We start from the raw sequence: 12,492 nt of genomic DNA on the forward strand, positions 1-12,492 counted from the left end.
ACTCCATTCAATTTGAAATAAAGACAGAATGATATTTTCTTTCACGACTAAACTTGTATGTTATCTTTTTGTGATTTATGTACAAGAACTCTTCTGCACTATCACTTTCTGCAGTCATATTCCATGTAAATAATACTCAACCCCTCTATTCTTTCTGCCAAATTGTATAACCTTACATTTTCCTATTTTACATGCCAAGTTTTTGCCCATTCATTTTATTTATTTCCCTGTCTGTAAACCTGACTGTAGTACGTTTGTGTTTCTCAAATAAGTCATTAATATATACTGTAAATAACTGTAGCTCCAGCAATGATCCCTGTGGCACTTCAATATTAATGATGACCCCCTTATGCCAACTCTGTCTTCTATTTGTCAGCCAACTTTCAATCCATACTAGTATACCACCTCCAAAAACATGCATTTTTATCTTATTAAGAAACATAATACCAAGATACCTTATCAAACACCTTCTGGGAATCCACATGTTATATCCTCTGCTTCTCCTTTATCTGTCTTGTCTGTTGCTTCAAAGAATTTTAATAAATTTGTCAGAAATGATTTGCCCATCATGAAGCTGTGCGGACACCGCTTGATAACATTACGTATTTCTAAATGCTCTGATATTACATGCTTCATAACAGACTCCAACATTTTCCCAATACAGATGTTAAGCCAACTGGCCTACAGTTACCTGTTATTATCTCCTTTTCTTTGTAAATAAAGGGGTTGCATAGTCAGTTTGCCAATTTTCTGGAATATAATGATTTTTCGAAGATTTCGACCAGTGCATCTATCCTCTTTAGCTACTTCCTTTAATATCCTAGAATGCATCCCAGCAGGGGCCTTATTGGTGTTCCCATTAGTTTACCTAGCAATTTCTCTATAGTGATAGCTAGTCCATTTATTTCCTTTTCCTCCATTTGCCCTTGATTACATTGTAATTTTGTATTGCTATTAGTGTTTTTTTAGAAATAAGACTGATGGCAGCCAAAAGAGAAGGAAAACTGCAGAGAAAACTGTGCTAGGGAAGACAAGTGGCTACAAAAAATACAGATTCATGGTTGTACTGTTACATATTTCTAACGCGACAAAGATTAAACGAATGGTGATCTTCAAGACAAAAAGCCTCATAAAACAGCAATTCCCAAAAGAAAGAGTTATCCACATTCACAATAAAAGATAAATGGATGAATGAAGGTGGTTTGAAAAATGGCCAAGGGAAGTTTAGAGTTTTTAAACCAGGGGGTTATGAAAAAAAAATCATCTTATCAGAGACAATTTCAGGTCACAGGTCATCAATATAGTTATTGCTAAAAAGTTACTGCAAAACTGATTTCACAGTGATTCCCAGTCATCCAACCAGACTTCAACAATTAAATGGTCTCTGAAAAAGTCTTTCAAGGACAACTTGAGGAAAAAGTGGAATAACTGAATGACGGGAAGAAAGAAGTCATTCACAAAAGGAGGCATCAAACATTGTCTGATATCAGCAATCCAGTGTTAATGGACTGCTGAGGCCTGGACAAAATTAGAACAGAGACTGTCACCAAATCTGGGATACCACAGCACCTTGGGGAATGATACGTCTGAAAGCGGGCATGATTACTAATGAAAATGATGTCAATGATCTACACAAAAATGATGATGATTAGGGTACATTATCTGGTTGAAGACAAGCACAATTTTTATGGATTTTGTGTCATATTCAGTAATTACTTGCTACTAAGTAGTATTATTTTATTCAATATGAAAAAGAAATGAAATTGTATACAATTTACATTGTTGACGATGGCATTGATGGATTCAGTCTACAAAAATTACTGTTTCCCTCTATGGAGGTTACTTTGTGTAAGTAAAATTGTAATAATAAATGTACAGTAGCTCCTTTCATGTACTTTTGGGGGCAGCAATGGCAGGAACTCTCATAACTGGCAACACGAATAAGGAAATGAGAGAAGGTGAATTTCAACCTCTCCAAAATATCACTTCAATAAAAAAGAAAAATCGACACCAATTTTTAATTAAAGACTTAGTCTTAGAAATTCAACTTTTATATGGTAACTCCTGGCTGACATTTACTGTCATAACATGCTAGAAAAGAAACATTACGTGAACAAAAGAAGATCTCGGAAACAGATAACTGTTAAATTGGAAGTAATGGCCAAATTATCTGATTGATCTTAGTTGCTGAAAAAAGTGTAAAACAAGAAATTTCAGGGTCATTCTGCCCAACAGCTGAAACCCAGCTCAGGCATAGGACAAGCTCAGATACATTATTCATTTCATAGGTAAATGAATAGGCAAGGTTATGACCCGAAGGTGAGCACAAGGCACATAAAGAGAGATGAAAAACAATGTTTTCAATGTAATTTTTGGAATGCCAAGAAAATGCCATAAAGTGGCTAAATTGACTGCAACATTTGAAATAGCACTGGATAGAATTAAAAGTAAAAATGAAAGCAAGAAGATAATATAACTGGACAAGACATACAAAAACAAAAGTATGAAAATCAGACTACAGCAGTTCTAAATTGAGTACAATTAAAAATGCCATAAGCCTTGATCTGTACTAGAATGTTTTATTTTCCAGATCAGTCATTAATTTTCTCAAGTGCTTCCAAGCGAATTGCATCATGCAAGTTCAAAAACAAAAAACTTGAGCTCATGTTAAAATTCATTCAAACATGCCAACATCAAGGAGTAGGACTCCAACGATGCTATCTTGCTGATCTGAGACACAATTTATTTCTATTACAGAATGCATTCAATAACTCTAATTTTAAAAAGTTGTTTCTACACTGTCATTCATCTTTGTATCTCATTGCTTCACTTTCCAAACTGATTGATCAAGTACATATGCAGCCACTGGGTACAATGTCCACTTCACCTGACTTTTGACAGATGAGTTACCAATGCTACAGATTCTTCTTCCATCAGAACGGCCTTTCAAAGCACACTGGAAAAACTACAGGCAGCAATGCCTTGCACTAGAAGACTGACAGCATAAGTGAATCAATAAACTGCATCAGATACACAACAGGATTATTACAATCTAATTTAGCATTGTTTAACTCTCAAATTTTAAGTATGTCTACATCATTTCTATTTTGTTTTGGCAAGGGGCCTTGGGCATTTGAGGTTCTACTGTACCAGCAATGACGTGGGGTTAAAACTAAAGGTACAGTCACATGGGCAGGAACACATTACACAGAAAATTTCCTGAATAAACAAACATGGGGCTTAGAGCTCCAACAGTTAAAGGCAGCAGTCTAATGTTTCAGTAGCAATCTGTTATTCGATGCTTACCTGTCTGAGCTGATCAAGTTTCTTCAGTTCCTCACTGTAGTTGTCAGGATTTTCACCATAATGCTTCAAAATATACTGAAAGATAATTGATAAAATGTTTAGAGGACAATGTAATCTTTGTTCTACTTTTTCATTACTTAATTATGACACATTGTTAGCTGTGGCACACAAGTAAAATGCAGACTACTCCTTCCCCAAAGCTTGTCATTGCTCTCATATCCTAATTTTCAGAACCTCTGTCATCATATCTAATAATACAACTTATGTGCACACAGTAGATTAAAAGCAGAGGTAAAGGGTAAATACATAAGATCATGAAAGATTACGCACTAGTTTATCAGTTTCAAATTGGTTCATTTCCTGTTTGAGTGCAAACATACCTGCATGAAATGTGACAACTAAACTTTTAACTGTATTCATCCAAGTAGATGTGACAATAAAGCTAATTCAATTCAATTGCAATCATGACTTCTGTTTCCTTCTGCATTGCAACAGCTCCATAGTCACTCAAGACTAACTCTGGCCATACCTCAAGTGAGGTGAAGCCAATAAAGTGCATCAGTCTGAAGGTCTCATTACATTTTTTTCTGAATTCTAAATAACAATGACTAGTGTAATCATAGCCTCCAAAAGATTATATGGAGCTTCTGTCAAGCATCAGCTCTGACTCAATGCTAGCTTGTAATTTTGTCTCAATGCTAAATTGACAGATAAACATCGAGAGGCTGACATGCCTAGTACTCAATGGGCAACTGCTTCAGATTCTACAATGATTGACATTCTCTACTCTAAATACCTCTTTCAATGTCGGTGGAACGTGGGAAGGCGTACTTGAAAGAAACCCAAGCCTGTATATTTCATAGCTTTGCACCAAGTGCGGAAAAATCAGAAATATGGAAAGATGTGCAATACCAGCAAAGCAGCCAGAATCTATAAGTTAGACTTGCAATACCTTTTATCTTTTCATCTAAAAAGAAGTGACCACTACTGTACTTCTGGAATGTTATATACGAATACAGTTCAAACAAGTAGCTTGACACCAGCCTAGATAATCAGCCCCAGAAAACAAAGTGTGGAGCTGGAGGAACACAGCAGGCCAAGCAGCATCTTAGGAGCACAAAAGCTGATGTTTTGGGCCAGGAGCCTTCATGAGAAAAGGGGCAGGGGGAAGAGGGTTCTGAAATAAATAGGGAGAGAGGGGGAGGCGGATTGAAGATGGATAGAGGAGAACACAGGTGGGAAGGAGACAGACAAGTTAAAGGGGCGAGGATGGAGCCAGTAGAGGTGAGTGGAGGTGGGGAGGTTTGGGGGGGGGGGGGGGGGGGATAGATCAGTCCGGGGAGGACGGACAAGTGGGCAGGATGAGGTTAGAAGGCAGGAAATGGAGGTGCGGCTTGAGGTGGGAGGAGGGGATAGTTGAGAGGAAGAACATGTTAGGGAGGTGGGGACAAGCTGGGCTGGTTTTGGGATGCAGTGGAGGGAGGGGAGATTTTGAAGCTTGTGAAATCCACACTGATACCATTGGGCTGCAGGTTTCCCAAGCAGTATATGAGTTGCTTTTCCTGCAACCTTCGGGTGGCATTGTTGTGGCACTGCAGGAGGCCCAGGACCGACCTGTCGTCTAAGGAATGGGAAGGGGAGTTGAAATAGTTCGCGACTGGGAGGTGCAGTTGTTTACTGCAAACCGAGTGAAGGTGTTCTGCAAAGCAGTCCCCAAGCCTTCGCTTGGTTTCCCCGATGTAGAGGAGGCCACAATGGTACAGCAGATGCAGTATACTGCATTGGCAGACATATAGGTGAACATCTGCTTGATGTGGAATGTCTTCTTGGGGCCTGGGATGGGGGTGAGGGAGAGGGAGGAGGTATGGGGGCAAGTGGAGCACTTCCTGCAGTTGCAGGGGAAAGTGCCAGGTGTGCTGGGGTTGGAGGGGAGCGTGGAGCGGACAAGGGAGTCACGGAGAGAATGGTCCCTCCGGAAAGCAGATAAGGGTGGGGATGGAAAAATGTCTTTGGTGGTGGGGTCGGATTGCAGATGGTGGAAGTCTCGGAGGATGGTGTGTTGGATCCGGAGGTTGGTGGGGTGGTATATGAGGACGAAGGGGATTCACTCATCCCTCACACCCCGTCCCCGTAATAACCACCAAAAGAGAATCCCCCTCATCCTCACATACCACCCCATCAGCCTCCGGATTCAACGCATCATCAGCTACTCAAATAAAGGTGTGATCCTTAAAATAACCCAAATCAACCATCAAGTTTAATGTTACCCACCACTCCCTTATCAAGTATTAGTAGCCTCACGTGCACTGCAGACCAGAACAATGACAGGTAACATTTTTTATCCACCAAAAGAAGTCACGGAAAGCAGAAAATTCTACCAAATAATCAATTCCACAACCAACACCACCATACATATACTTGCAACATAAATACTGCAATATGATCAGAGATAAGACTCCTTCCCAGTTCTTTTCCAACCAAAAACTTGCACTGATATAATATTTCTAGCACAGTTAAAGTTCTACACAGTTCACAAGAGAGTGATCAACAAATGTGAGGTGGAGATACAAAAAAGATGTTATGACAACTAACCAGAAGTCCTGGTCAGGTATATTGGTTTTAAGTAGTTTCTTCTAAAGGAAGAGATGAAAATTAAAAGTATCATAGAAAGCATTTCAGAGCTTAGGCCTTGGCAGCTGAAAAAACAGAGCAATTAAAATGATGCAGATATACGGGAGGCCAGGAATGGAAGACTCGGGGGTCTCAATCTCCCATTTTTGGAGTTTGGGTGGTGGTGGTGCTGGGGAGCAGAAGGATCATAGCCAGTTGGAAAACAGTTTAATGTAATTAGGGAGACATATAAAATTTAGAAAGAATACATTTTCATAAAATGTTTTCAGTAATAAGGAGCCTTTAACATAGCAAAACACCCTATGTTTTACAAGGATAGCAGGAACTGCAGATGCTGGAGAATCTGAGATGACGAAGTGTAGAGCTGGATGAACGCAGCAGGCCAAGCAGCAGAGGAGCAGGAAGCCTGGCATTTCAGGCCTAGAACCTTCTTCAGAAAAATCTGAAGACCTGAAAATCTGAAAAATCTAGGCCCGAAACACCAGCCTTCCTTCTCCTCTGATGCTGCTTCGCCTGCTGTGTTCATCCAGCTCTACACCTTATTATCCTATGTTTTACAAGAGTCTTTTCAAATAAAATTCAACAAGCCACATACGGAGATATCAGAACAAATAACCAAAAGATTGATCAAAGAGAAATGATCTTGAGAAGCATTTCAAAGGAGGAAGCCAGTGAACCAGGGATATATAAAGATGGAATTTTTGAGCTTAAAGCCTTGACAGATGAAAGCATGGTCCCGAACGATGATGCAAAATTAGCAATACTCAAGGGCCAAAACTGCAGTGACAGCGTATGTCACAATCACAGATGCCTAAATGTACTTTATAGTCGGTTAAGTATTTTAAAAGTATAGTCATTGTTGTAGAAAACAGCAACCAATTTGCACACAGCATGTTCCTACAACAGCAATGGGATGACTATATAATCTGCTTGCATGATGCTGACCAAGATTAAAAAAATTGCTAGGCCATAAGGGAAAATTTCCCTGTTCATTTTTGAAATATTGTCATGCACAAAATTAAAAAAATTCTTCCAGACAAAGCGTTCATCTTTGCATTTACTTGTGGCTCGGCCCCAACTCCTTTCAGACATAACCAAATTTCAGCAGGTTTTAAGGCACTCTGATTGCACAAAAGCATCCTGATTCAAGTTTTAGAAAATAAGATCCATAAAACAATGTACAAGTTACAGCTATACTCAGAACCAGTGTGATCAAATGCACTCAAGCTGCCCAGACAGCCATGTGCACCACGTGATTTCGTGTTCACATAAGAAACGGTGAGACAATTTTAATAGAGATTACAAGGTGTAGAGCTGAACGAACACAGCAGGTCAAGCAGCAAAGGATGTGCTGTGTTCATCCAGCTCTACACCTGGTTATCTCAGATTCTTCAGCATCTGCAATTCCTACTATGTCAGAGACAATTTTATTAATCTGGATAAAAAAATTCCCAAAATGGTTTCAATAAATACTTCTTAAAGAATAAATCATTGTTTCTGTTTGTAAATTCAGTTCAGTTATGTTCTTCCATGGTATAATTGTATGAAGTCAATCATAGGAATCTAAGAAGAGCAGGAGTAGGCCATCTGGTCCATCAATGCTCTACCATTCAAAATGATCACGGCTGATCTTTTCGTGGACTCAGCTCCACTTAGCTGTCTGCTCACCAAAACCCTTAATTCTTTTACTGTACAGGAATCTATCTTTGTCTTAAAAACATTGAACGAGGTAGCTTCAACTGTTTCACTGGGCAAGGAATTCCACAGATTCAAACCTTTTGGGTGAAGAAGTTTCTCCTCAACTCAGTCCTAAAATTGCTTCCCCTTATTTTTAGGCTATGCCCCAGTTCTAGTTTCACCCACCAGTGGAAACAACATCCTATTTCCATCCTATCCTTTCCCTTCCCTTCATAATTTTATTTGTTTATATAAGAACCACCCTCATTCTTCTAAATTCCAATGAAGATAGTTCCAGTCTACTCAATTTCTTCTCATAAGCCGATCCTTTCAACTCTGGAATCAACCTAGTGAACCTCACTGCATCCCCCCCACTGCTAGTATATCTGATCTCGCGCAAGGAGACCAAAACTACACAGAACTTCAGATGTGGCACCTCACCAGCAACCTTGCAATTGCAATGTATTTTTAATCTCAATTCCTCTATCAATGAGGGACAATATTCCATTTGCCTTCTTAAATTACCTACTGCACCTGCAAACCAATTTTTGTGACTCATGCACAAGGTCACCCAGGTCCTCTGCACAGCAGCATGCTCCAATTTTTCAACTTTTAAATTATAGTTTATTTTGTTGTTATCCCTACCGAAGTGGATGACCTCACATTTACCATCATTGTACTCCAATGCCAGATGCTTGCCTACTCAGTTACCTATCTATATCCCTCTGCAGACTTTCAGTGTCCTCTGCACACGCTGCTCAACCACTTATTTAAGTGTCATCGGTGAACTATGACACACTACACTAATCTCCACTACACGTAGTCCCCAACTCTAAATCATCTATGCAAATTGTAAACAATTGCGGTCCCAATACTGACCCGAAACACACCACCAGCCACGGGTTGCCAACAAGAAAAACACCCATAATATCCCAACTCTTTGTTTTCTGTTAGTTAAGCAATCTTCTATCCATGTTAACACATTACACAATACCATGCACCTTTATCTTATGCAGCAGTCTTCTGTACGACACCTTGTTGAATGCCTTCTGGAAATCCAGATACAACACATCCGGTCACCCCTCATTGTCCATCATGATTGTAATGTCCTCAAAGAATTCTAGTAAATTAGTTAAACATTACCTGCCTTTCTAGAATCCATGCTGCATCTGCCCGATGGGACAATTTCTATAAAGTTGTCCCGCAGTTGCTTCTTTCAGTATGTATTCAAGCATTTTCCACACTACAGAAGTTAAGCTAACAAGTCTATAGCTACTTGATAATGGGCCTATAGTTACATATTGCATTTTACATACAAAGGATTGTTATGGTGCAAGACAGAGCCACTCATCCCATTGTGCCTGAACTAATCTTCTGAACAGTTTAACATATAGCCAAACATCTATTTTATTTCCCCATAACCTGTACCTGTTTCTAATTAAATAATAATCCAATGCTCGGCTGAATACCTCCATTAAATCTACCGATCATACTTCCAAACAGTGCAATCCATACCGTAACTACTCACTGTGAGAAAAAGGTTTTCCTCACCTCAAATTTACTTCTATTGCAAAGTATTTAAAAACTAATCCCCTCTGGTTCTTGATCTACTCTGCCAAAGCCCCTCATGATTTTGAAAACATTAGTCAAATCCCCTCTTAGCCTTCTCCTCTCCATGGAAAATAGTCCCACCCTAAGAAATCTTTCCTAATAACTGAAGTGGCTCATCCATAGAGCAATTTTTAGAATTGTTTTTAAAAAAGATTACACTTTCCAGATCAGTTTAATCCAGGGAGACTGAGGAAATATCAATAAAGACCCATCTGACCCTGATAATAATCTCCTATAACTTCTTCTGTCAGACAGAAGATACGGGAGCCTGAATACATGCACCAACAGGGTCAGGAATAGCTTCTTCCCAGCCATTATTAAACCTGATGAAGGGACTCTCTAGCCTCAAACACTGCTGATCTTGCCTAGCACGTGCCCTGTGCAATGTAACTTGTATGCCTCTGTCTATATCTTTTTGATCCGTATATCTTTGCTTCCTATGATCTGCCTGTACTGCTCCTAAACAAAGCTTTTCACCATAATTTGGTACAGGTGACAATAAATCAATCGAAATACAGTAACAGAAAGTGGAGGTGAGATTTAGACATCTCCACGTATATGCCGAAGAACACATTTTGACATTGAGAAAATGATGCTGCCTTATACTCCATGTCAAATCATGAGACATAATCAAATGGGGCGGTCACAGCTGGGGGACACACATAACACAAGGAACTGCAAAGTAATGCAATGGCTGGAAATCTGAAATAAAATCAGAGGTGTTGGAGAAACTCAACAGGTCTGGCCATATCAGCAGAGAAACAGTTAATGTTTTAGTCAATATACAAGAAGGTCAATCATCTCAGGTCAAGAATTCCTCAGGGTAACATCCTAGGTCCAAACAGCTTCAGCTACTTCAATGACCTTCCCAACAAGGTCAGAAATGTGATATTTTCTGATTCAGTGACATTTCCAACTCCTCAGACACTGAAGTAGTCCAAACCATATACAACAAGGCCTACTCTTTAGGCTTGAGCTGTCAAGTGGCAAGTACTATCCCCAACCCATAAGTAGCTGGCATGACAATCTCTACCAAGAGGAAATCTTACCATCTCCTCTTGTCAGACAATGAAATTACCATCATTGAATCGATTACCACTGACCAGAAACTCAACTGATCAGTAACCACAAACTGTGAGGTGGTTAACTCACGAGTCAGGAGTGTAATGGAATGCTTTGTATTTGCTTGGATGAATGCAGTCCTGGCATCACAGAAGAAACTCATCACAATCTGGAACAAAGCATTTCACTTTATTGGCACCCACTGATCAACTAAAACATTCACATTGTCCAGCACCATTTACAAATTACTGCCACGCATTTGACCAACACTTCTTCAACTGTACCATTCAAACATGTAACTTCTGGCACCTGGAAAAATGAGGGAAGTAAGGCCATGGGAAGATCACCACTTACAAGTCCATTGGTGCAGCATTCCTGACTTGGAACTAGGATGGAGGCAAAATCATGTAACTTTTCTTTCCCAGCCGCACCAGACGGGCCATTGAGATTCAAGAAGGTAATTCCAATCACCTTTCAAGGGCACTTAGGGATGGACAACTAATTTTTGATGTTGACAACAATGTCAACATTTAGTGAAATAGTTAAAAATTTGTATGTTGGGGGAAAGAGGGAGAAAAAAGGCATACAGCAGCTGGTTGTTGGGTCATCCAATGACTGTACCTCCCTCAGTACTGACTGCTGCATCCATCTTGATTTGTCTGGTCAAGTTCTGGAGTGGGATTTGAACCCACAGTGTTGGAACTAAAGTAATATGAAACTATTTTTAAAAAAAAAACTCAGCTGGTCAGACAGCATCTTTCACAAGGAAGGTCATGATTGTGATGAAAGGATGCCTCAACGTGAAACATTAACTTTGTTTCACTCCACGGCCATTGCCTGCCTTGTTGAGCATTCCAGTATTTTGCAGCACCTTTGATCTGCATTATGTTGGGTGTCTGCTGACAGCTGACTGTTACACTCATCATGGCGTGATGGCGTTGAATGCCCTTTGTGAAGCTCATCTTAGGTGAAGAATAACATCAAGGAAAAAAATGGTTTGGTTCAGCCTCAGACGTTTCGCTGTCCGAGTCTGCAAGTTAATAGCGAATGGAATGACGAGCAATCAAAAGGAACAGCAAATCTATTTAAAAACAAGATGCCGAACTCTTAATGTTAAAGGTGGTAGGCGCAGGGCCCGGATACGGTTCCTGGGATTCATAGGGGCTCAGCAGAAACATTCAGGGGCCTCAGTGACGCCAGCGGAGGCCGTCTCCTCCTCCTCCTCCTCCCAACCGAACAGCCAGAGTCTGGACGCCTTGGCGTTGTTAGTTCTCAGAATAATCTAACTCAGATGAAGAACACCAAGCCCTGCTTTCGATCTTCGGCCGATTCTCCGTCATTCTTATTTACCTGTCGGACTGCACTGGCGAAAGGAAACTCCCCGGCTTCCTTCAAATCCAGCCAGATCATCGGCATCCGCGGCACGGCCTCCATGTTGGAAGGACAACCGAGACCAGCCAGTCGTGGCGTCACCCAGCGGATATGACGTCACGTCGGCACCCTGAGCCTTGTGGGAATTGTAGTTCACCCCCGCGCTCTCTGGGAGCCTTCACCACACTAAGAAGGGGCGAAAACAGAAGTTGCTGGAAAATCTTAGGGGGTCTGGCAGCATCTGTGAGGAGAATTAACGTCTCGGGTCCGGTGAGCCTTCAAAACTGATGGTGGCTCAGAAGATATCGGTTTATACGCAGAAGGTATCGCATTTTCTGACGTTGCACGCTACCTATTATTAGAATGTGGAGGTGCCGGCTTTGCACTGGGCTGGACGAAGTCGGAAATCACTCGACACCAGGTTACAGTCTGACATAACAAGGTGTGGAGCTGGATGAACACAGCAGGCCGAGCAGCATCAGAGGAGGAGGAAGGCTGACGTTTCGGGCTTATTCGCTTCTTCAGAAATGGGAGTTCCTACTATCTCTGAACCAGGTTATAGTCTAACAAGTTTATTTGAAAACAAACAAGCTTTCGAAGGGTCAAATAATAAGTCGCTGCAGGTCATCCAAACTGTTAGATGGTGTGAATATAGTGTCAACAGCTGAATAACGAGCAAAGGGATAACCTATAGTCTGATTAAATGAGGCAGAGAGATAATTACAAAAACTTTAAAAATAAGGTGGTGTCAGAGACGATCCAAATGACTGGAATAACATGATAGGTATAACAGTTACATCCTGAGTTGTTGTAATCCAAAACTGTGCAAACCAA

The 12,492-nt window shown here is 40.6% G+C and overlaps 1 protein-coding gene across 2 annotated transcripts in view; it reads right to left on the bottom strand.

Annotated features, from left to right (window-relative positions):
- Nucleotides 1-11,763, bottom strand: part of ptpn23a (protein tyrosine phosphatase, non-receptor type 23, a) — a 77,435-nt gene extending 65,672 nt beyond the window's left edge. For both annotated transcript variants that reach the window (XM_048528532.2, XM_048528533.1), the window contains exons 1-2: nt 11,638-11,763; nt 3,307-3,381 (exon numbers count right to left, since the gene is read on the bottom strand). In XM_048528532.2, coding sequence (XP_048384489.1) covers nt 3,307-3,381; nt 11,638-11,721 — 159 coding nt within the window. In that variant the 5' untranslated portion in view covers nt 11,722-11,763. The remainder of the gene's footprint in view (nt 1-3,306; nt 3,382-11,637) is intronic.
- Between the last annotated feature and the right edge of the window lie 729 nt (nt 11,764-12,492).

Source organism: Stegostoma tigrinum, chromosome 5, assembly GCF_030684315.1.
Source record: "Stegostoma tigrinum isolate sSteTig4 chromosome 5, sSteTig4.hap1, whole genome shotgun sequence".
Classification (NCBI taxonomy): Eukaryota; Metazoa; Chordata; class Chondrichthyes; order Orectolobiformes; family Stegostomatidae; genus Stegostoma; species Stegostoma tigrinum.